Source organism: Diprion similis, chromosome 14, assembly GCF_021155765.1.
Source record: "Diprion similis isolate iyDipSimi1 chromosome 14, iyDipSimi1.1, whole genome shotgun sequence".
NCBI lineage: Eukaryota > Metazoa > Arthropoda > Insecta > Hymenoptera > Diprionidae > Diprion > Diprion similis.
Window position 1 is genome coordinate 12,525,513 of NC_060118.1, and position 27,165 is coordinate 12,552,677.

The 27,165-nt window shown below is 39.4% G+C and overlaps 1 protein-coding gene across 1 annotated transcript in view; it reads right to left on the reverse strand.

The window, feature by feature from the left end:
- Window positions 1–10,137: 10,137 nt before the first annotated feature.
- Window positions 10,138–27,165, reverse strand: part of LOC124414729 — a 37,185-nt gene continuing 20,157 nt past the window's right edge. Inside the window, exons 2-3 of the mRNA XM_046895767.1 lie at window positions 19,897–20,000; window positions 10,138–11,211 (exon numbers count right to left, since the gene is read on the reverse strand). Coding sequence (XP_046751723.1) covers window positions 10,138–11,211; window positions 19,897–20,000 — 1,178 coding nt within the window. The remainder of the gene's footprint in view (window positions 11,212–19,896; window positions 20,001–27,165) is intronic.

The window sequence follows — 27,165 nt, forward strand, 5'->3', positions numbered from 1 at the left end:
CCGCTGCTCTCTAAATCCTAGTTTGAAAACTATACGGTTGTGTTGTCACACCTGCGTGCGGTTCGGTTCGCATTTCATGTTATTATCTAGGATGCGTTCCGAAATTAGTTCCCAGTGCTATCAGAAATCTCTTGTCTCTCTTGCGCTGTCGGGTTTGTGACTAGCTCTGTCTCTGTCCTAGGGAGTTTTAGCACTGCCAGTTAATTTCGGAATGCACCCCTAGACTCTATCTATGATTGCGAGTAGCACCGATTCCTGCTCATTTCACACCGATGCGCGATGCGCTGGTATTGCACAACGCGCCTGACGACGATGATGATGATGATGTAACGCAGCGATGCCTTCACGCGACTCCGACTCGTGACGTAGACTCTCACCCCGATTTTCCCGCATACTTTTTATTTTCATCTCGTGGAATTTTCCGTGGTAAACAGAGAGGCGGATAACAAATTGGTACTCCGCTGTACTTCTTATAGTTTGGTTTCCTTTGGCCGGGATATTTGTTTTTCGAAACCCATTTTTAGAATTTAAACCCGTCCGTGCACCTCATTATATCTACATACGTGTTTTACTTAACGACGAAAGTGAAACACTTCGTTTTACTGCGTGTGGCTCTGGCATGGCGAGCGTACTCACGCGTAGGTACATACGAGTGTAATAATTATTACATTCGGCTGATAAAAGCACAGTTAAATATAAGAGACGTATTAAATCTTCGCACTCTTAACACACGTATTAACATTCGTCATTTATGTCTATTATACGGGGTTCTGTGTAATGTCTGTACGCTGTCGTCACATGGTCGCACTTGCGCATCTTGTAACTCTTTTAACAACTTTCAAACAGCCCGCGCGGGATGCAGCGAGGCATGCCGGACCGGCGTAAGTTTTTTTTAAATCGTTCCATCGCGAGAAATTGACCGTTATAATACATAAACCACGTGTTACGCCTTTGACCCAGTTTGTTTGTCAAGTTTTTACCATTATTCATTATCATCATTATTACTTTTTTTTTCCCCTTTACCCCTTACTTTTTCATCTTCTTCTGGGTCTTCTCCTATTTCTTATCTCGAGACCACTTACCGCAACGCGGTACACATAATAAGCTGTTTGAAAATGTTGTACAAAACTCGAGCTGGTTACGTATAATACGGATCGTGAAAAAGAAAAACTATTATGAGGGATGGGCATGGGTAAAAAGTGCAGCCCGCGAACGGATCAAAGACCCTGCACCGAATTCTGATATATATATATATATATACATATACGTGTATAAAATACGTTATACGGCACGATATATGAATATATGTATTATGCGGTAAAAGAGAACGAAGAAAAGTGTACGAAAGAAAAAGAAAAATAAGAGAAAAGAAGAGGAAAAAAAAACTCCCGGCTCCTAATCGAGCATAAACCCGCGTTCCCGAGAATTGTTGACCTATATCAACGGCTTCATCTCGAGCTTCTCTCTCTCTCTCTTTTTCTCTGTTCCTCTAACTCTATCTATCTTTTCCCCCTTCTCTTTCTCTTTCTTTTACTCCGCGGTCTCATCTGAATACAATACTGAATAAATCTTTGCATTCACGCGCGATACGGATACGATATAAGGTTACACCGCAGGGCGCGAGCCTGTTAACAGAAATGGATCGTGTAGTCGGTACCTACCATAAGGTCGCTGCATATCCAGGTATAGGGTATTACTAAACGTGTACCGGAACACAATCGTCTGTTATGCAACAAATAGGATAATCCGTTTCGGAGTTTGAGTGATTTTTGATGGGTCCGGATGATGGGCATGTAATATAGAGTTTCGCTGCACAATTGCATGAAAAAAAAACAACGATAAAAGGATAGTGTAAAGCGTGTACAAAGGTGAATGTAAAAGCGTGGGAATAATACTCGCGGGAAATTCAAAATTACGTGAAATAGAGAAAGAAAAAGTTTTATTAACCGTTTGACTTCGCTTAATCGCTTTATGTACGCGGGCATTCCACAGCTGCAACAGAGATCATTACACGCCTGAGGCTCGTCAAAGGAATCCCGCACAAATTAATTTATAGACTAGTCTAGTTACGAGTTCTTACATGTTGCGAGAGTTCAAGATCGCGCCGCTTCTTCCAGGGCTATCTAATATCTCGATCTGGATCTTTCTACTTTCAATTTATCACAATGTAGGTACTCGATCTATACACTGCACATAAAATCAACTCTTGAAAATTTTTCGCAAACTGACGCTACATATACGTATAATTCTACCGCTGATTGGATTGTTCTTGCGAACTAACAATTTCGTTTCAATTACTTTCACGTAATATAACAATAATTATTATCGCAGCTAAGAGCAGACGAGAATCAGATCGCTCTAACGATAAGAAACGGTTTTATCGTGGTGTGAGTATACATACTGTGCCTAGGAGTGCAACTTTTTTTTCCAAGAAAGTTTCTCTCTCGCGCTGGACTGGACTTAAAAGTAAGATGTGTACCAACGGTGCCAAAATACCCTAAATCGGTGGTGATTAATTGTTGCGACGTTGAATCTGCGTGGGGAAAAAATGAGCCGGACTTCAAATAACTCAAAACACAACTATACATGATGGCAATACCGAGCAGGGTAGCGTTCACCGAAAAAAATAATTCCCTAACAATATAGGGATTTCTTTGGACAATTGGTACACATCTCACTTAAAGGCTTTAACCTCGAAGAAAGGGGCGTGTCGTAGGAGTTCCAGGCACACCATGTATATTCACAGCACTGGTTTTATGTATAACATCTTAAGCCGATGCTCTGTACGTTACACGTGTTTGCACGCGTATAACAGCTTTCGCAACCGTCTCTTAATTAGCGACAACCGCGTGCAGCGTAGGGGTATAAATGCGTGTAACAAAATAATACACGTGTGTATATAGAATTGCAATAGGATGCGAAAGGATCGACAAAAGGCGGTGCAGCTGGCACGCGATATGCGGAGTGTAAAGCAAGTGGCATAAAATCGCTTTAGAATGAGAATCAACAAGCGCGGTCAAGTCGTGCGTAATTGTACTACGTAGTATGCAGTATGTTTATGCCTTACAAACCTGATGAATATTAATTGAAAACTTATTCGCTACTACTGTCGAAGAGCTGGAGAAGGATTAATTCGACGGGGTCAATCCGATCTGCATACTGCGAAAAGACATTACATATAAAATTCGTGACGTATGTAACAGAGTGAATTCCTAACGACCGCACGGTCCGTCGTCTGCTGAAGTTTCACGCGCGCATGCACGTTTGGTTCCGTTATAGCAACTGTTCGCCGGGGAGACCAACCGTCATAAATTTGTGATATAAAAATTGTATCGGTAATCGTTTGCAATTGAATAAAGTAAATAAAAATTAATAATCGATGAAAATAAATTTATTCCGACGATTGTTGGTCACCCTGGCAAACAGCCACTTTCGTATCGTAGCGCGTGCGCGTGAACTTTCAGCAGACGACGGACCAGGAATTCACTCTGTCGATATATCGTGTTACATAGTAATCGTTATACCTATATATTCGAATGACAATGAATCGCGCCGGGGTCAACGACTCGTCTATCCGCTAATATCAGCTCGCGATATGTTTCAGCTCGTAGAACGTCGCGTCGGTACGGCAGGCGCTGCACTTACCGACGTGAAAAAATCGGATTCCTATACATTATGTGTATGGCGGACGAGGATTACGGAGTGATTGATGAGTCCACGCTGCAAACCGTCGGAAATTGAGTGAGCGGAGCGTGCAGGCGTATTTTTCATTCATAAAAAGCTCCTGCGCCGCACTGCACTGCACATGTTATACTATACGTAATACGTATGGTATTTACATACGACGCGTTACGTGTGTATTATGCAGCTATAAGTGCGATAAGCAAAGTTTAGCAAATTACCGCTCGTCCAGCACATATTCAAGAAGTGACGCAATAGGAAAACGCGGCTTTATCACACGCCGCTGATAACGCAGATGTAATAATTCGTATGCGCATGTAGACGGCAAATCTCATTCCTGCAACCGCGCGATACTCATCGTCCTCGGAGCATTGCAGATCTGCGAATGAGACATTATCGGAAGAAAATTGCGTCAAGTGGCGTCTTTTGTACAAGTGGTTGTGTTTTTTTTACCTCAACAATAAATATAGTTATAACAGTAAGGTATAATAAATTTCGTTACATTAATTCGAGACACGTATACAGGAATACCATATAAGAATCTATTTTCAATTCCCTCGTCATTTCTTTTTCGAAGCCTCGATTACTGCTTTTTAGCACAATTATAGGTATATAGTATACACTTGTATAAATATGCCAGACATCTTAACGTTTCTACCCCTTGACACTTGTCGCAATATTTGGTCAATTACTTTCAGCCTCTCGTGTGTACAAGAAATCGTTGGACTCTGGTTTCTCGTATACGTATATATAAGTGAGGTCTTAATCGGTAGTTGTTGGCCGTATACATATATCTATATATTTATAAATATGTTATACGTATATCGTGCATACATACATACATAGATACGTATAAATTTATACGGATGGCAAAGTTTGCACATTATAAATAATTTGCGGGTGGAGCACATGGCCGCCGTCACGTAGACGTTTCTAGTTGTGACGTCACTAGCGGTGACGCGAGGCAAGGCCGTTCGTGCGAAACGTGACCAGGCGAATTTCTGCGACACGATGTACGTCTATATATACAGAATATATATATGTATACACATCACGGTATATATGGCATGTATTGTATATATAATTCATGTCCTACACCCAAGGGTACGGAATTTGCGGCCACAGCGACATCGAATAATTCCCAATTAAACTCCGGCTAATATATTATTGAACACTGTATAGATGAATTGTGTTTTGTACAATTTTTTTTTTTTTTTAATCCAGGGCGGAGAGAAGAGGGCCGGAAATTATGATTTTCACAGGAGCTGAAATAAATTCTTTCAAATATTTGATTTTAGTTTTCAAAGTTTTTTTTTTTTTTTCCTTCATATCTCGTCTAATAATAATAATAATAATAATAATAATAGTAATTCAATCGTTGTTTTTCATCAATTAAATTTTAATTACTGCTAAAAATTATTATGGCGGCGATCTGCACGTACCTACTTATCATTATATGTACTTTTAATCTAAAGAGACATGTGTATAATGTATATTTGTATAATATATTGCGACGGTTCTTTTTTTTTTTTTTTTTGTTTTTTTTTTTTAATAATTAAATGGTTGATTAATTAGATAGTCAGTTAATTAATTAATTTCCCCGCAGCGCCGACGCTGTATTACTATTTTACATTTTACTTTATGCAGGGATTTCTGTTAATGTGTGTATATATTTATATATATATATATATATATATGTATACATACATATGTACGTAAGTCGATCAAATAACACAATGTATACTGTTTTTTGTTCTTAAAAAATTAACCATGTACAAGCTTCTAAATGTATATAGGTATATACTTGTACGTATGTAGAATATGCATTTATATCATACCTAATATAATTACAATATCCTACAATAATAATAATAATAATAATAATAATAATAATAATAATAATAATAATAATAATAATAATAATAATAATAATAATAATAATAATAATAATAATATTAGTGTATAATTTTCGTATATATGTAGGTATATCGATCGATCGATCGTTCGAGAGAGTGAGGGGGGGGGGGGATGTATAAAGAGACAGTGACAGGCACGTCACACATGTTTTACAATATAATATAGGATGATTATTTCTATCATTAAACCAATCTATCCATATATATATATATATATATATACCTACATATATATGTATAGACAAAGTATGTACACACGTTATACTCTCGCGATTCGTTATTTATTAAATATAATAGGGGGTCACGTACGCGAGGAGATGAAGAAGATGAGGAAGGCGGTACGAAGAATCATATCAGTATTAACTAACACTATGAAAATTGCATTTAAGTTAGAATCGAGATTTTTCGACCGGGTGTAAAAACAGTTAAATCGAAATAATATTAGTGGCAAGTATTTTCGTCATTTTCATATTTTCTCCTTCCATAGTTTCTTCTTTAGACAGATGCAAATTACTTAGTTTTCAATTGTTAATTTTTAACCGTATCAATTTTTCAACATCACACACACACACACACACACACACACACATATATATACTTCTTCTTCCTTTTCTCTCGTGTCTTTTCTTACATATACATACATATATAAGATAGAGGTATATTATTATAGTTTCAGTCTGCAAAATTTGAGTATACATATACATACATAGTTTGAAAAAATGCCAGTTATAAACTCGCGTTTTTCAACCTTTTCTTTCCTTCTTTATTTTTTTTTTTTTTTTATTTTTTTTATACCTAAATTTTCCCCCGCGAGATTCGAAGATGTAGAAAAAAAAAAAAAAAAAGCCAAGAAGAAAAGTTGATAAGTAACTGAAATAAAAACTTCTGCAATAGTAGTATGTACAATAAAGTGACGCAAAACATATTTCCTTCTTCTACGAAACAGTATATTAAATACTTACACGTAAGTATAATATATTCGCGTTCAATTTTTGTTGCATTTTTGTTTTCCGCGGCTGGGGTTAATTTTTTTATTTTTTCTTTTTTTTTTTTTTTTTTCTCTTTTCTTGCGGTTTCGTTCTTATCAATTCTTTTTATCCAGAGTATTTACGCAGCTTCTTAAACCGTACTATAACTATACTCTCTCTACGCTCACTAATACATGACGGTTGTCTTTTATCAACTAGTTAAACACATATTCCCACATATAGATAGATAGATAGATAGATAGATAGATAGATAGATAGATAGATAGATACACCTATCATACATACATACTTGTAACTAAAAACACATATCATTCACGCGCCGGCAAACAACATTTTACCATACCCACACACATACACACACACACACACACACATAATATGATTAAATACTACGAGGTGAACCGAACATCGAGTTATAATATAGGTACAGTGGAAATTTACGGGATAGGATAATAACAGTGGCAGAAATATTGACCGGCTAATTGATTATTGTAACGTGGTGTTGATTTTTTTTTTTTGTTTGTTTTTTTTTTCTTTTTTATGTTCGTTTACCCCGGCCTCATTCGTTTGTAAAGATAATTTAAAATTTTTTTTCAAACTTCTGAATGAACAAGTAATTTTATTATTTTGTAAATGTAATTTCAAGATTGGCTCGACAATTTTTCCACACACACATTCGCATGTATATACCTATACTTATCAGAACGTTGATACACAAACATTGTTTATTAATTAATCAATATACACTGCACACACACACATGTGCGAGTCGATTCATTTGACGTATTTACGAAATGTGAACATATTTTTATTTTATAATATATATCATATATATATATACGATATATATATATATAATATGTATATATGTATATACACATATTCACACGTGTACGTATCGTGGTGGTGAATTGTTTATAATAAATAGTAATGGCTAATTATTTTTTTTTTTGCTTTCTTTTTTTTTTTTTTTTTTTATTGCTTTTTTTATTATTTTCAATCATTTTTCAATATTTGTTCTTTAGTTTTTTCTCGTTTCTTTCATCCACAGAATTTTCATCCACAATATAAATAGGCCTAGCAAATTAACAGGTTGTTATTTCGTTGATGGTAATTTTTTTAAATATTACTATATACCTGTGTTTTCTCAGATTATTATTATTATTATTATTATTATTATTATTGTCAAGGTCCCGTATCAGCGGTACGGCGATTAAATTATGGAAATCGGTTTTGCGTTTCAATCTTCATAAGCAGGAAATAAAGTTCTGTAGATCGTGACGGTCGTTGATTTGTTTTTTTGTTTTTTTTTTTCTTCCCTTCCTTTTTTCAAATTATCTCTTATACTTTTTCTTAGATTTTTTTTCCCTTTCTCAAACTACGTATCCTAAACTAGAAGCTAATGGAAATACTTCGTTTCTTTTCTTTTTTTTTTTTTTTTTTTTTTTAACAATTAGTTTATTTATTAATTATTCAATCGTTTTATTCAACCATTCGTTTCGACTCCCAATCGACAAATTTCATCATTACCACAATGTAATGATACATTTAAGATAGGCAGGCTTTGCGGAAAGGTTGAAATTCGTTTCCGTCATTTTTTATGCACGATGATGATTATTATATACAATGTATGTATATATATGTATATATATCAACTCGTCGTTTAACCGTACATTATACATATATAATAATAATAATAGTATTTATGTTATAAGACATACTACAAAAGACAGATAAATAAATAGGCAGTGGTGTGTGCGTGTGCGTGTGTGTGTGTGTGTGTGTGTGCATGTTTTTTTTTCTTTCATTCTTTTTTCTTTTCATTTCTTTTTTTTTCTTATTTGTCTACCGTTACATCGTTGATATTTCGCAATGAATTTGTTTCTCGTTTTTTGTATGTTATAATTTTTTGGTTTGAATTTGAAACATTGTTATTATTATTATTATTATTATTATTATTATTATTATTATATTACTTGTTACACCACACACACTTTGTGTGTGTGTATAGATTGTCGTTTTTTTTCAAATTTATCCACGGGTTTATATATAATTAATATAATATAATTTCAAAAACTAAAAGACCAAAAATCGAGGAAAACAATCAAATTTCAATATCAACGTGCACGATAAACCTATGGTCAAATTTTCTCTCATTTTTCATTTCTTTTATTAATACTTCTGCGAATCTTTTTCAAGAATTTTTTTGCGAAAACTAAAACTCGAGCTCGTACAAATCTTATCAGTACAGCCGTAAAAGATAATAGATCCGAGGAATTTTTGTTTATTCGTTTTTTTTTTTTTGTTTTTTTCTTGTAAAGATACCACAACTCTATAGGCGATAGTGTTAATATAATATGTGTAAATGTGCAGTAAATTACATACAATGTGTGAGTAAATCTTGGATGAATAAAATGAAAATGATCATATCACTATAGGTTCGTTTTGGCATTATTGTCTCTGCGAAGCGCACTTGCATATCTCTGTCTCTCTGTCTCTCTCTCTCTCTCTCTGACTTGAGAGCTGTCTATTAGATGTGTGTGTGTGTGTGTGTGTGTGTGTGTGTGTGCATATATACAAATTAAAGAAGAACAAAAATGATTAAAAAAAAAAAAAAAAAAAAAAAACCATACAGATCGTAATAATACTTAAATCATAATCTGACGATACGCTTTTTCTATAATTCATTTATTACCTCACGTTTCGATGCATGTTTGATGAATTTTTTTATTGTAAATTAAAAATCCGCTGACATAATTTAGAAAAAAATTTTTTTTTTTTTTTTTTTTTTTTTTACTCTCGATCTTAATAATTAGTCGTAGGTATATAGTTATAACCATATTATTACAATGATCCAGGTATAAAGAGCTTCGTCGCAAATACATTTAGGTATATATATATATATGATACGATATTTTATATACATATATATATATATATGTAAAATAAGTATCATATCGTAAAATATAAAAATATTATAAATACATACCTACACACACACATTACACATCGGTCGTCGTACGATATTCACAATATAGTTTATACGCTTGCTATATATTGTACAATATTGTTAAATCGTACAATCGGAATAGGACGAAAACGTGTATAACACGTTTTCCGGCATTTGCAATAAAAAAAAAAAAAAAAAAAAAAAAAAAAAAAATACTTAGGTATCTTATATAGATATAGAAAGTCATATACAAGAGCGATCTTAACCGCGTTTAAATGTATATTAGGATATAATCATTATACAAATGTCGCTCGGTTATGGTAATGATATCTAAAAAAAATACATGTATATCACCATCTTATAAAAAAACGATCGAATGAAAGGAAGAAAGAGAGGGAGAGTGAGAGAGAAAGAGAAGAAAAAAAAACGATAAACAAAATCGGCGAAAGAAATGACGTATATCGTAGTGTGTATATGGTACCTAATAATTATACAATAGTCTCGAATGAAAGAGAGAAACAAGACAGAGAGAGAGAGAGAGAGTGAAAAGAAAAGGAAGGAAGGAAAGAAAACGAACAAACAGCAGCAGTCTGTAAATATCTCACATAGCCAGTCTCTCCGGACTTTGAAATTCCGTTTTTTTAAAAACCTTCACCCTTCCGCGTTTCTCGTCGTCTTCCTTTCGCTCCTCCTCCTCGTCGTCGTCGTTGTCGTCCTCTTCGACCTCCTCCTGGTCGACCAACCCGTTACCCTCAAGGGTCTCAGTCTTGATATAATCCGAGTCCCCGATCTCCTCGGACTGCATGATCGCGTCATCGACGCCGGCTATTCCGAGGGCTGTGGAGGTGGTGGAGGTCAGGGTGAGAGTCAGGGTCGACGCGAGGCTAGTCGCGGCAACGGAAACTGCCGAGAGGGAGGCCGCTGCAGGCTTAGGAAGACGCCCCGAATACTCCGCCGATGACTCTGTCGAGGGTGCGATCCTGGGCCAGAACAACGGCGACGTCATCGCCGGCGAGGAATCCAAGGTCCGCGTCGTTCTCGAGGAACCCTTCCGCCGACCGGGTGTTCCGCCATTTTTTTTCGGGCCCAACGTCGGACCCGCGTTCTTCTTACGCCTCGGCTTCTTGGGGCCTCCACCCCCGTCGCCTATCCTCGACTTTCTTTTCTTCGCCGGAGCTTCGAGAGCCTCTCGTCTGCAGGCCTCCTCGACGGCAGCGCCCTCGCAGGAACGTTTTGACTGCGTTTCGACTCCTGGTTCACGCGCCTCGCAATTGTCCGTCAGAGGCGCCTCGCCCGGACGGCAACGCCGTCGACGCTTCTTTCTCTTCTTCCGCTTCCGGCACCGAGAAATGTCGCGTTCTTGGGGGTCGATCGATATCGGACAGATCGATTTGTGCCCGCCATGATGGTGTCGCACGCTGTGACGAGCGCCCAATAAACGTGACTGCAGAGCTTCCACTCGATCTGGCGCCACTGCCACCGGCAAAATCGTCGCGTACGCCGACAGATGACCCAACGGTTCGTGGCCCTTTGTATGGACCTTTTTTGGCTGTCCGTCATTCTTCAGGCCAAGGTACAACGTCTTTCGACGCGTTGACCAACGCTTGGAACTGTACGTGTTCCAGTTGTGGTGCTCCATTGTCTCGTTGAATACACAGTCCGCCGTGGAGTAACGCTAAAATTTTTAGAAACAAAGATATTCGTCATTTATAATCGTATGTTGGTTCGTTGATATGGTCGGAAGGGAAGCAAAGGTAAAGTATATAGGTATTCGGTAGGTGGGTTGAAGAAGAGAGTTGTTCCAATTCCGATGCATATTTTTTAGGTTATAAAGTGTAACTTGTACCCTGAGAGTCGTTTGGACGGCTGGTTTTAACTGGTCTTCGGATTTTCGAGGCGGGGTTGAAATTGGGAATTTGAAAGCTTTCGAAAATGTTTAATTTCGAATTCTTTCCTAGCGAAACTCGAAGTTTGAGAAAAAGTCAAAGTGGAGAATGGTCCAAAACCCGACGCTCAAAGTTCCAAAATTATGGAAACGAGAAAATTTTGAATTTTTAAAAACGATTTAGGATTTTCAATTCCATGAATATCTTTCTTGGTGAGATTAGACCACCAAATAATTCGAAACAAGGGCATTCGGACTTTAGAAATTCGCCATGTCAACCTCGCCTCGTGTCGTCCCATTAATGGATCTCCCGTTTCAAAATCGTAAAACGAAGAACTCGCCGAACGTACAAGTTATAACGAGATAATTCTAAAAGGTGCAACAAGTCCTGAACCGGTAGAAGGATGATGCTGAGTACCTAAAACTTTTAGCCGTGAGATGTGCAGAGAACTGTCAAAGAAGCTCACGCGACTTCGTCGAATCGCCGCAGTGGGAGGTAAACGGATTAATAATTAATCCGAACGAGGGATGAGAAATAATTGGCAACTGACCCTTGATATCTAGCAGCTAAAACCCGCCAAGTGCTTCGAAAAGTTGTTAAATCACATGCCAAACTGTATAATCATATGGAAGGTGTTACAGAATAAGAAAAAAAAAAAAATGTCCCAGCGGGTCGACTAAAATTATTTGGATGGTTTAACCATTTTTTAACTTAGGGTGGCGCAAAAAAACCGACAATTTTTTTTTGAGTCTCGTGTGACAAAATGTTAGTTTTTGATGTTTTAAGAGCCCATTCCAAAGGACAGTTCAAAAAAAAAAATTTTAAGAGGTCGCTCCACATTTTTCTAAAACGTCAGAAATCGTCCAAAATTTATTTTTTTTTTTTCAATTTTTTTTCTCGTTACGGTATAATTTTATAGACAAAAAAAAAAAAGTTTCCGAAAGTTTCAGTTCAAAATTTGAATTTTTAAAGGTCGCTCATAATTTTTTTTCAATAATTTGATGCATTTTTTTAGATCTTTTTGAGCGACCTTTTAATATTCATATTAAAATTTCATAAATTTTTTTTCTCTAATTTAGTAAGAAAGAATCGATAACATTACACCAAGACATGAATTAAAAATCAAACAAAATACTGAAAATACAATTTTTTTAATATAATTTTTTGACGATATTTGACATTTAAAAAAATTTGGAGCGACCTCTTAAAATTTTTTTTTTGAGCTGTCCTTTGGAGTCGGCTCTTAAAACATTAAAAACTAACATTTTGTCACACGAGACTCAAACAAAAAAAATAGTCGGTTTTTTTTTGCGTCACCCTAATATATATATACATATATCGAATGATTGAAAAAAGCCTACATCAGTTGGCGATAATTTGATCCGCAAAAGATGGGCCAAAAACGAAGAATAAGAAGAAAATCAAAAATCCCCCTCAAAAAAAAAAAAAACCCCTGAAACCGCATCAGCGTGATTAACAAACGTCGTTACGGAATCCGGAAGAGCCGGCAGACTTTTGTTAGGGACGAGACGTACTTTATACCGCAAGGGCTTGCCGCCCGCTGTCGAGTTGCGGAGCGAGTGAGTCAACCGGAGAGAATCTTTGATTATATATAGAAACGGCACGAGAAGGGAGAGAGAGAGAAAGAGAGAAAGAGAGAAAGAGAGACGAAATGCGAGCGAGAAGAAGGCCGATCGCTGCAGAGCCTCGCAGTCGTATAACACGAGGAACATAATTGCCAGTGCTAAATTAGCTCCGTTCCATTCCGCGTCTCGAAACTCGTTTATTTGAACCCCCTGCCGGTCGTTTTCGGATGGAATTCGGAAGGCGATAATTGTTTTTAATCGAGGGTTAAATATCGGTGGAAAAAGAAAGGGCGAAAGTCGAAGATAGTCGAGGGCTGGGCTTGGTCTGATGCTTTGGTCTTGACCTATTTATACACGTACGCCATACCCGAGCCTAGAAACTCGACCGTTAATCATTACGCCGGGGGCGCCAATAAAACTTGTCCTATTATAACGTTGTTCGAAATTATCAAAGTCCGATCTGAGATCTCGAGATTTATCTCGCGTCGTTTCGGTCCTTTAACGAGCCTCAAACCCGGGCGGGGGAGTCAAAGCGAGACGTTTCACTAACTCATGCTTGCGATGCTTGTTCTTATATTCTTTTTCCCTCCTTTTTTTTTATTCCTCCAACGACACCGAGTCGGGGATGAGGTTTTCTGTACTAAATTTTTCCACCCTGTCTCGGCAAACGCGGGAGGATAATTTAACGATCTTGAAAACCTTGAAAAAGTCAAGGAGTTTGAATGGTCTGATCGATTAGCTGCAAGGAGGGTTGAACCATCTTTGAATTGCTTGCAAAAAAGTGATTCAAAGTCGTTTTCGTTCGTCCCGAATTGACCGCGAGTGTTTCTAGCTACCGATGAAAAGGTTAAACGGCGTTTCGCAACAAAGTGAAAGAATTTCAACGCCCTATTTTCGACGGGTAATTACCCTGACAATGACCCTGTGCGAGGTTCTTCTCCCCAGGATGGAGGATTCCTCCGAGACGCGGTAAATCTTCGATCCAATGGAAAAAATAACTGGATACAGTCGAAACGAGGCCCGAGTTATAATAAGAAACGGCGGTTATTTTGACAGGTTGCGAATTTACGATTCACGGTAAAGAAAGGCTGACTATAGCGAGAAGCTGGAGTTAAACTTCGCCGAAAGGATCATCCGCACCGCACCTCGAGAGGTCAAGTCAATTCTCTCTTTCACTTTCGGCGCGAGTAGAATTTAAAATGAAGAAAATTTCCGCGCTGCGGAAGAACCGGGCGATAGATCCGCGTGGGCCAATCCTTCACCCTTGCGATATACGATATCATCATCTCTGAGCCTGCAGCCGGGGGGATAGGCAATACGTAATTCTCTAATGAACGTCTTCCTGCATTCGAGCCGCACTTCAACACGCCCGCAGCACCGCCTAACTCATAACTGCCTGCTGCTGTTGCAGGTCGACGTAATTCACGTTAGCTAGGTATGTATTACGATTACGCGACGACGATCATCCATCCATCAATTCACTCGACCATCGCCGGGTTCACTCCGGGCCAAAGTCAATCCAATCGTCACTGCAGCCCAGAGTCCATCAATGGGAACGATAAGAGCTGATTCGTGCGTTTTGAGGCAAAATTTCATCGTCTTTGCAATAGCTATTTATGTGGCATGCCCGTAAACTGGCTGTTTTTTTGGCAAGGATAAAGATTTTAGAACGAGCTGAAAGCGAGCCGGAAACGAGTACTGAAATCATCCGAGCCAAAAAACGTTTTACGGGCTAGCCACGTACAATATTTTTTACGGTATGGGCGTTGAAAAGCAAAACGAAGAGTGAGGTTATGTCGCGATCTGTTCGACGAAGCTACTTTATTCCCCAGTTTGGGATGCGCACTTCGAACTGCGCGTCAAAACTGCGGAATAAAGACTTTATTCCGCAACTTTGTTCGCTGCCGTATAAAGCGTCACTTTACGGAACGAAAACTGCCACAAAAAGTGAACTTTTCAATGCCCGTGCCATAAAAAGAAAATTATAGGCTGAGTGAATTTTTACTCAGAGATCGAGTGACAAACAAGTTCGAATGGGTTCCAAGTCGTTTCCAGCACTTTCGAAAATTATCTTAAATGGCTTCGACGTAGTTTTCAGGAATTACAAGTCATTTTTAAATCGTTTCAAACCGTCTCGAAATCATTTCAAACGGATTCGAAGTGATACCAAGCGATTTCAAACAATCACAAACTGATTTCAAATGAAAATTGGTTTGCTATTTCAACGAGTAAATCTTTGTCCAGAAGAGACGTTGTCTGTATAATAAGTACCACTTGTGCCAATGAAGAACAGAAAAAGAGATCGCAGATTGTTTGATTTTGATCTTCAAAGTTCAAACCTGAACTTCAACATCGTGTGGATAACGACCATATTTCTAGACGACAGAATTTACTTGAAAACAAAAGGTGTGATCTATACACTCTTCGGACATTTAGAATACTAGACCAAAAATCATTGGGTCATCGATCTAGTTAGAAAGATCGATGAAAATATCAAGAATAACAAGTTTTTTACAATAAAGACGTTAGGATGTCCAGATTCCGAAATTCGTTTCATCAAACTGTAAGTATTTCACAATTTGGATAATAATAATTATTGATTGACATACAGGATCGTATTTTTAGCGTTGTTTTCGAAGTGTTAGGAAAAAAAATATGCGTTCCTTCGCTAATGAGCGACCTTAAATTTCCGGTGAGAAATTGTTCACAACAGCGAGATGAGATGTTGTAGCAAAAAATTAAGCGTCCGTGTTTCTTCTCACGTGTAATTTAGGTATTCGACTTCTGAGCGGAGGCAAACAAAGCCTGCATATTCCTGTACCGAATTCTGAGAGTTTTTTTCAGCGAGGCGTGAGGAATGACTTACTCTTCTCGTTATTCTCTTCGTTCCGTAAGTTTCGTAAGGCGAAGAAAAATCGCCGACAGAAGAATACGACTCGTGAGTAGTGAGTTTGTGGACCGATATTCACCTCACATAACCACCACCGACTGTTTGGATGAGAATCTTGACGTTCACGTCACGGAGTTAAAAGCCGCGACGTCGACTTTACCAGCATTGATGATAAGATAATCGTCAAGATGAGGAAAGTGGAAGAGGAAGATGGTCGACAACTTGGGTTACTCTGCAGCACGAACAGAGTCGAAATTTAGTGCCAACCTTAAAGGAGCTCCTGCGTTGGACTTGAAGATAGTGAAGTAGATTTGATTTCAGTGCAATTATTCATTGTGAACTCTTGAATGTCCAATGAATGAGGTGTAGATTGAATAGCGTGAAAATAGATTCAATCGTCAACTGAGAACTTCAAAAAAAAATTTGGTACCTTTGTTCTTAGAAGTTGGAGGTTTCGATGTACAATTCATCCTAAAATTTCTAGGACTTGGAGTATCAACGTAAGATTTCAGGGTTCAGTTTCCTTCGAAATGGATTTCCAGGAACCTTGATAGGGTCAAACATAGTCGCTAAATTTCTACAACACTGAAGTCTGCAGTATTCTCGCATCTATATGCAGCGACCTAGGAATGCCCGTCGGTGCCAATATACCTGACGACTTACACGTTTATAGCTCTGTCCCCAAACCGCGGAATGAAAAGCCCGAGTATACTGAAATAGCGACGAAACCGGTCGAACACCCCGAGCTGTTTCTTCTTCTTTCATCATACGGTAGGGTAAAAACCGCGTGACGAAACCCCGATTTCGCTGCAACGATGTCGCGTGATAATTACCGATAAATAAAATAATATCTGACGTGAAACGATCACGCAATTTCTTCTCATACAACCGATGATGGATCAGACATGTTGCAATAAACTCGTCGCCGTTCCGGAGGACCGCTGTAAATTTTTACAGTGCAAAAGCCAAGAGCTCCGGCATAACAAGAAGCGCGATAAAAGAACTGCTCGTAAAACTTTTGCTTGTACGAAAAAATTTTAACGGTATTATATCGAAGCCGAGCCTCGTTAACGCGCGTTGTTATACAGTCCGAAAGGGGCCGACGACGGTCCAGAGACGAGGCGTAACAAAAACAAAACAAAACAACAACAAAAAAAAGAGACAATTGTGAGAGAAAAAGAGGAGGCAAAAATTTCAGAATTATCCCGGACGCAGATCGCTCGCCGGTGTGCTTTGACGATCTATTTCCGTCCACCTCAACTTTGTCAGCTAGTCAGTTCACTCGTTGAATAAGCGACGTCTTCGCACTACTTCGAGGTACCGTCGGAGTTGAGAATTTTCCGTAAATTTTTTTTGTTTTGTCTTCTCCACCTCCGAGGCCCGGGAAGGATAGTAGAAGGTGAAAAAAAGAACGAAAGAAAAATAAGAGAGAAAAGAAACTAGACGATTATAGGAGCTTTCGGATTTGCCGCCTTTTTCTTCTTTCCTTTATCCTTACAATACACGGACTACACGACGGGCAACGATAAAAATCCGATTCAACAGGACAATATACTGAGGTTGTGGTTTTTTTTCTCCTAGTTTTTCTTTTTCCCCTTCGCGCGTTTTCTGGGATATTATTTCATCCCGAAATGAAGACGCTGCACTAAGCTTCATCGGTTATATCCTCAGTGGTTCTTGGCCACTTTTTATACCCTGCCGCGGGAGATTTGAATTCCTCTTGTCTTTTTACCCGATACGACAAAATCGTGTGTTCTTAATTCTTTATTCTCTACTGATACGCGGAACAAAAATGAAACTGAATTTCCGCAGCCGTGAACTGCGCGGATCCTTCACGATTACGTGTACAGGGAATCGAAGGGTATCCAAAAAACGTTTGAGAACCCAAGAAAAAGGGTTGGGGTCTCCGGTCGTCAGGATCTGTGGCCCGTCCTTGCAGCAGTGAGGATTATTTAGGGGCATTCCGATTCCGCCCACCGTAGTTAGGGAGCTAGTATACGGCCAAAGGCCAAGCGCAACGATCCATGCATCATAATATTTGTGTTGGTGTCATCGGTTTAAGTTACCTCTCGCTTGCTCTCGGTTTTTCCACGTACCCGTGAGGAGGTGCCTCACATGCCGATGAACAACCGTCCCGAGTTTATTCCTCGCTTTGCGACTCACGATGAACCTACTTTGAAGGAAACTGAACCTAGAAATCCGACATTGACCCAAATCGTGTATCAAACTTCCAATTCCCAAAAGTCAAAGTACCAAATCCTAGTTTGACGCCTTCAGTGGACGATTTGAACCCATTTTAACGCTATTCAATCTACTTTTCTTCTATAGATATATTATTACAGCGAGATTCAATCCTGCCGGTAATTTTTTACCGACAATACACGCATACATTACCGGCATGCGCGTAATGTCGGTAACAAATGTCGCCAAAATGAGATTTCGCTTTTCTCCGTAATCGAAAACTAGATCAGCTGCCATTTCGTCATTTCACCATCAGATCTCATAGAACTGGGCTCAAAATGTGTATTTCATCACCGCCGAGTGGCATCATACCGGATAGTTCGATCCATTCAGTGCAACTGTGAAAATTTGGCCAATATCTGTGGGTGGTAACGAATCTGTAAAAATTTTTTCCAGATTGTGAAAAAATAAAAAGACGTTCCACTTTTTGCCAAAATAAGGCATTAACTGCCCAAGTTTCACTCTGATCGATTAAGCGGTATAGGAGTTTTGCATCCCCGCGTTTTCGAAGTGTACAACGTGTCTTTATAAGCACCTTAAGTATGGCCGGGTGGTTGAAATTGGAGTTGGGGTGAATTGCACACCCGAAAGAGAGGAAGATGTCAAGATCGTTACGAAGCCAAAGAAGTTCGAGAGAAAGAGAGAGGGAGAGAGAGAAAGGCTCGGCTCTATTTATGAGAGGTTAGACGGGCCGATAGCTGGACAGCCAATTAAACCGGGAAAACCAACCCGTGAACAACCGTGACTTTGTCCCGGAGATGAAAATCGTCTACATATACGATTAGCCGGGACTTTAACAGGAGGATATCTTGTCGCCAAAAGGAAAAAAGGATTATTCAATCTGTCCTTTCTTTCTTCTTCTTCTTCTTCTTCTTCTTCTTCTCCATTTCGTTGCACGGAGCGTGGCTGATTAATATTAATCGCCGATTTGTGAGAAGAGAAATCGAGCCTCGCCGTTTTTCGGATTATAATCAGCTCATCTCCGCTCCGCGTCGATCTCGTTGGACGAGAGTCAATTAAGGAAATTTCGGTGTGTTTAATCTGCTCTGGTATCTCGAGGTTTTAAAGATATGCAATTTTTCACCGTTTCCCTGACATACCGCGGAGCCACAATTCCGGTGCCGGAATTCCCTATGCGAGACCGTTTGCTCGATGAACAGCCGCCTTTGAAGTCACAAGCCCGAGAAACTGCAGCTACTATAACTTTGGCGTACAAATTAAGTATTTAAGATAATCATTCGTTAATGTCGCGTTTGTTTATCCTATACAAAGAAGAAAATAAAAAAAAAAAAATTAAACAAAGACGAAGAACAGAAGACGAAGAAGAAGAAGAAGTGGATGATCTTATCTGACACCCGGATTCTGATCCTCGATCTCGATGGACCGCAACCGTAAATATAAAACGAGACGACGACGAGACCTGCCATGCATGTTTCTTTTTTGCATAGCAAACGAAATACGAAAAGAACGATGTACGAGTTACAAGTGACAGTATAGTGAATAAATATTTACATTGAATAGGATATAGCTATGGAATAATGGATTGGATTGATTTATAACCAAATGTCTAGTCTTATGGTCTAGTCGTCGAGAATTTCGAACGTGTGCTATTCTAAGTCGACGAAATGGTTTTTAGTGAAAGACCAGTTATTCTGCCACAGGAGGATGAACTCTAGGTTGCATCGTGCGATGTAGGATTGCGGGACTTTGATGGTATTAGACAAGATGCATGGTGTGTAATATAGTGTTGGGCTTACCGATCCATAGGGAAGGCCGCAGGAATCCATGCAGAGAAATAAGCACGTGGCGACTCCCTGAATTCTGAGGAGTCCCTTGGCGACCGACGCCCTCTGAAGTATGGCTGTAACCAAGTAAAGACAAACGGCAATTAACATCGGGATGACAGAACAGTTGGTGCGAGATGTTTTCGGGAAATAGAGAGAAGCTTTTAAATAGCTCTGCAGTGCGCTCGATTCCGCGGCTTGTTACACGCGCTCCGTGATCTCGAGGAGAGAGAAAGAGAGAGAGAGAGAGAGGAGAGAGAGAAGAGAGAGCCGTTCATGGATGCGCGTTCCTTATCTGTGATTAGATCTCAAAAATTAACTCCACCGACAATTTTTTTAAATCTCAAGGCTGAATAACATTAGCATCTCCTTACCCGGTCCTCGGTATATGCGCCACTAACCGCTATTAGAGACGCTCCGAGCTCTCAGGCTATTCGTTGCGGCACTTCTTCTTCTTCTTCTTCTTCTTCTTCTTCTTCTTCTTCTTCTTCGTCGTCTTCTTCTTATTCTATCTCGAAGGAAAATATATCCACCAAGGGGAATAAAACTACGACGTGGGCACACCCAAGACGAGTAGAATAAGAAGATGAAGAAGAAGAAGAAGAAGAAGAAGAAGAGGAGATGAGGAGAGGAGAAGGAGGAGAATAAAAGTGTAAGACGAAGACGATGTTAAAATACATTGTAGTTCACATCCCCACTGTGACAATTTGTTCCTCGGGCCAAAGATCGTTGTTTCTCCTCCTCATCCTCCTCCTCCTCCTCTACACTCGCGACATCTTTCAACGTGTCTAAAAATCTTTCTCGGACGCGAGACGACTGCGGAGAATTTGACAAATGACGTTGTTGTATAATCATCTTCTCCTGACAAAGTTTGGAAGGCGTTAGAATACGCGGCTTGAATATTACTTATAAGGCGTAGCCGGTCGATTTGTGATCGACGATGACGGAGTTGTCGTTTCATCTTTCCTTCCACTGACATCGTTTTTCCTACTGTCTAACCGAACGTGGACCACCTTAGAGCGCGTCTCGGTGCTGATAAGAAGCTTTCTGGTCCGAAGAAATGTGGGAAACGAAATCATCGATGAACCATGGTGACGAAATTTCGTGAATGGGATTTCAACGCGGACATCATCAGCAGCGGTTTACCGTTTGAAGTTATGGGCGCGTAACGCCGAAGCCGGTAGGTATATATATATATATATGTATGTATGCCTATAACAGAAACTCTTTCTCCGACAGAAGTTGCGTCACCTTTGCTTCTCTTCTCACCCGAGCTCCTTTAGTCCTCTTAATTTAAAAACAAAGCAGGATCTATCCATCCGCCGTCGGTATGTAACGAACAAACTAGCTCTGCACCACACAACTAGAGTCAGAGTAACGATCTCTAAAGTGCGTTTAGGGTTAACAGAGCTAACGAACCGCCGCTGCCTGAACCCAGCGCACTAATTGAGTCAAGATAAATTCCAAACACCCCGTACATCACACCATTACACTGCACATGCCCGTGTCGTATGTGAGGAGCAAATACGATAGACACGCAAGTCAGTCCGAGGAGAAGAAAATCCGCGCGCGATAGACGAGCAGAAATTTAACGCCGACTTTAAGGTGCTTATAAAGACGCGTTGTACACTTCAAAAACGCGGGGATGCAAAACTCCTATACCGCTCAAGCGATCAGAGTGAAACTTGGGCAATTAATGCCTTATTTTGGCAAAAAGTGGAGCGTCTTTTTACTTTTTCAAAATTTGGAAAAAAATTTTACAGATTGGTTACCACTCACAGAAATTGGCCAAATTTTCACAGTTGCACTGAATGGATCGAACTATCCGGTATGATGCCACTCGGCGGTGATGAAATACACATTTTGAACCCAGTTCCATGAGGTTTGATGGTGAAATGACGAAATGGCAGCTGATCTGGTTTTCGATTACGAAGAACACCGAAATCTCATTTTGCCGACGTTTGTTACCGACCTTTCATGCCTGCCGGTAATTTTTTACCGACATTACACGCATACATTACCGGCATGCGCGTAATGTCGGTAGCAAATGTCTAACTATGTTCATAACTCCTGCATCTCTCATTGCAGCTGATCGATCGTAGTTCGATTATAAACGTTAACCGTGGCAGCAGAAATCTCTGGCTAAACGCAATGTTCCATAAAGTGATTAAATGAGAAAGTTGAAGAAGAAAGGAGAGGAAGGCAAGTATCAGATGACGATCAAAGGCCAAGCTTATTATCCGCGATAAGTCTGAATTCCTTCAACCGCGACACGTGGTCATTAATATCCGGTATCCTCGTACAATGTGATAAGCTTTGATACTTTTCCTTCTGTCGCGAGACCGTAAAACCATGTTAAACACTCTCAGAACGCGTAACGTAGTAATAAAGCCGAAACGTTATACCGGATTTCGACATTCATTGACCATAAAAATAATCATCGTATCCCGTCTCGTCGTATCTTTTGCATGAGAGAAAAATATTCAACGGTTATATTCACGTATGATAAATTCTTTAACAAATGAGATAAAGACAAGGAGAAACATGATATAAAAATTGACTAAACGAATCGGCAATAAAATGTTTATTCAAGGGACAACGATAATAATGACGGCTAATTAGTGATTAACCAGATCTGCGGCAATCTCTTTGGTCAAAATTTATGAGTTGAGGTAAGGATCGAGGTGACTAGAAAAGAATATCGAAGATCAAACTGGTTCTCGATTCGACATATGTTACAATATGTGTAAGGAAAAGAAAAAGACGAGAAAAAAAATTAACAAAAAAACAAAAACCACACACAAACGTAAGTAATTAATTGAGCCTGCGGATACTTTCGTGCTTGGAATGATCATCTCTTTCTCAATGCTGCCGCAGCTTTTTATCTTTCTTAATCTCAGGTCAGACAAATCGGTCGCAGAAATATCGTAACGAAATGCAAGGATCGATATTCGGACCGGTTATAACGACATTTGTGAATGCATCGGGACTTGATCCGGGCTGAAAAAAGTCCGAGGACTTGTTACGCGTGTGTATATATGTATGTATGTATGTATATACCAACCGGCTTACAATTAGATGATTTGTTCGAAGAGCACAGCAAGAGCCGGTGCTATATGTATAGGCTGGGAGAGAGATGAGATCGTTAGGTAAAGTCGTCTCGTTGTTAGACGAGAAGGAATAAACAAATTGTTAATCAGAATCACGTTGCTCAAGATCAGATATCAAAATCGTTTCGTATATAGAAATGAAATAGTTAGCCTCTAGCGCGACGTAGTAGCTGCGGTCACTCTAAAATTCAATCAAGACTGAATAACAATGCCTCAAAACTCATTGTACACGCATCTGAATAACACAAAAGCATCGGATGTTGGTACCTAATAGTACTTTGACAGAAGAATAAGAGATGAGAAGAAAAATCCTTATACCGATGTAAATTACAATTATGGACACACGGGTGATGAAATTTTAATATTAATTAATTTACAATTCAGATCAAAAACACTTCGTACTCCAGCTGAAATTTAGCGCCTACATTTCATCTTATCAAGGTTTACATTTGAACCTACTTTGAAAAAAACTGAACCTATAAATCCTCCTCTAAGTCCTAGAAATTTAAGAACAAATCCTGTATCAAACCTTCAACTCCTAAAAATCGAAGTACCAAATCCTACCTCCGGAGGGTTAAAGAAGTTTCTAAAAAAACCTAAATCGTTAAATTTCGGACACTTTTAGCGTCAAATTATGGCCTGATATTACATTGAAACAGAACCTACATAGTATAATGTTAATTAAATAATATAATATTAAAATCAAAAAGAGAAAAATGAACTGATTACCAAGGAAGAATAGGAGAGTTGATTCCGCAATTGTGAAATTTTATAAAACTTTCAAATCAAGAATAACCTGACTATAAATAAATTAGGATTATATTACATAATGTAATATTATCGCAAAGATGTGGTGTTTTATTTTTATTTTTTTCTCAAAATTCATTTTATCGCGTGAAAGCTGGAAAAATTGTGAAACGAAGGAAGTGTGAAGTGTTCAAACAGGATAGAATGACGAGTATAACGAACAATTTGATATCCGTAAATGACAAATAAAGAAGTTGGCACACATAAGAAAGAGAGGACAGAAGATGCGAGAAACGTGAAACCGCCTTTTTTCCACGTCGAGACAAACGTAAAAAGTGTGTTTAAACGCGTTGCGTGAGTATGGTAACGCATACAATTTTGCCGAGCAAGCAAATATGCGGGCATATAGTGTGTCCGTAGGTGTACCCATGCATAGACCCGTTACACACACGATGTCAAAGTGATACGGCGATGATACACGCCGCGTGCGTGATCCAGAGAGTCTACGTGCAGAAAGTCACGCCTCGTTTCTGTCAAAACTCGCGGCTTCGCTTCTCCCTCCTCGCATGCCATTCGCAACTGTATACATCACATCGGTAGGTGAGAATATCGCATTAATATACCTGGTATACAATAAGTATAAATCGAAATGCCAGTCTTGTCGTGTGGTTTTCAGTCGAAGGACCAGCGACGAAATACAACCGTTGGTACAATGCCGCAGAAGTACATTATTCACTCTACGATCCAAAAATAGTTTGCAGACGTACCTATAAGTATCTGTAAGACAGTAAAATCACGTGCCGCTGGAACTTACAACTGCATAAAAAACAGACCAAGAGTACCTGTGTCAGGAGCGAATTTCTAATTTCTACCGTTAACCCAAGTCGAAATTTAACTTCTACTTTAAAGGAACTCCTATGGTAAAGTAGGTTCGATTTCAATACAATGTCAGACTCTAATTTGACGCTAAAATGTCAGAAATTTAACGATTTACCAAGTTTAGACTCAAAGTAGGGTTTGTGTAGAACCTCCTTTAACCCTCCGGAGATAGGGTTAAGCCTGATTGCTCGAAACCCTTCTTTAACGCTCAAAATAAAGGTCCATCGATTCTAATGAGAACGTTGAATGAATAGAGTTGAAATGCGATACTTAAGTTTCAAATGTTATTGAACTTGTCTGAAGGAGAAGGTGTAGATTGAATAAGTAGTCAAAGTAGGATTTGGTACTTCAAGTTTGAGGACTTGGAGGATCAACGTAGGATTTCTAGGTTCAGTTTCCTTCAAAGCATGTTTACATGAACCTTGGTAGAGTGAAAAGTAGACGCTAAATTTTAACAAGACGCGAATTCGACGACACGAAGAGACAATCAAGGCTGACATTCCCAAGTTCGAACTTCGCGTCTAGTGCATGGCTATGCAGCATTAATCAATAATCACGTTTAACGCAAGACCCTCGTCACACATCTTCGCTGATTGCAGTGACTCGCTGCATCCCTCCTGAAAGTGGTCGGTCACGTTGTTCGTTTTTCTCTTCTTACTCTGACTCCTGAGTTTTAGTCCTCGGATAAGTCGTTGCTCTAAAGGATGGTTCAGGTCGTCACTAAAGAAGCTAAGAAATTCGATTTTAAATTCTACCGGAAACGGAAGAGCTATTTTCCAACCTGCACTGGTTCTCCGATTCGTCAAAGATCTCTGTATCAATATCGTCCGGAAGTGCGGCACAAAAACGACAACGATTCGCATCCAGACTTGGCTTCAAAGTCACGCGGTTCTTCAAACCGATGACAGATTTGCGCTGAACCGTTACCTACTTGCAGCCTATTTATAAAGTCGGAATCATTTGAACCTGACGATGAGAAAGAGAAAGAGAAATAGAGAGGAGGAGAAGGAGTAAGATAGAAGCAGAAAGAGAGTTCAACCGATCATGAGTTGCGAAAATAGGCCGGTGTGTTGGAAATGGGATTGAATTTTTCGTCGTGATCTTCGTCTCTTCTTCTTCTTCTTCTTCTTCTTCTTCCATAATCATCGTTCAAACGACGTTTGCAGCGACGATAAAGCTTCACGTGTCGTACTCAGCTTTCTCTGACTCTCTTCACTGTTGTTATTATTAGACGAAAATGAGGATATATAGATAGAGGATGGGGACTGCGGAGGAACCAGCAGGCCAGTAACCCGGTGGTTATGTCACTGCAAAGCACTAGTTTAGCGTCATTCTCTTGCTCGAAAATAGAATCGGCTCTCCCCGTTGTCGTTCAGACTCTATTCCCCCTCATCTCCGTCCATCCCGAGCTTCGACTCTTCTTTCTTTCATTCTTTCTTTCTTTCTTTCTTTCTTTCTTCTCTCATCCTCGCGACGAAAGATCCGTCGAGCTTTCGGAGCAACAAATCCGGTGTAGAAATTGCCGATTGAGTTCTACCTAATCAATCGATAAATTATGGCAGGTAAAACTGTCTCGAAGACTCGTAAGAAATGAATCGCCTTAAAATATCGATTGACAAATCATGAAGCCAAAGAAATCTGGACCCGAGATTTTTTCCTCCTCGTTTCTCTCTCTCTCTCTCTCTCTTCGGATGCCTCGATCGTCTGATCAGATTTCGCGTTTCTTTTACAGCATCCCGTCGTTTCCGTGCATCCTCGAAATGATTGGAGAAAAAATTTGAAAAAGAAATAATTTATGAACACATCGGTACCTGCGGTAGCCAAGAGGTCAACGAACTACAGTGGATAAAGAAGGAGAATTTTACCGGTGAGAGAATGTAGAATATGATTTCTTAACCGCGTTGAATCCTTCGTTCTGAATTATCGCCATGTCAGTTAATGACCCACTTTTTTGATTTATCACCCATGGCGTAAAATCCACACCCTTGAGAGAACACTGTCACGGCTGTTCGGATTCGAAGGTATAACACGTGGCGTAACGGAAGAGAATGGAATGGAATGGAATGGAATGGAATGAAACCGAACTCCCAAGGAGGAGAGAAGACCGCACACGAATCGACATTCATTATTTTCCCCAAGGAAGTCTCGAAGATCGAGTCGCCTCCCCCCCGGCTAATCGTTACGGAATCCGGAAAGAGATTCCGGACAGTCGGGATGACCGTGAAATTGATTTTCAAGCACTGATCAACCCGAGCAATAGCCGCGTCCTCGTTACTCGAGATGAAAACGAATGAAGCTGAGGAGGAATCTAGCCCTCAACGTCGATTACTCACCGAAGGAGAAAAAGGGGGATATAGTGAAGGGGGATCATCAACTGGCCAAGATTGAGTCGTGCAGAAAAAAATTATTCGATTTAGTTAACCGAAGTTGGAACCCAAAACATTTTTCCACTCCCTCGTAAAGTCCCTTGGTAGTTTGACTTTGCCGATGTTTAACAGTACTTAAC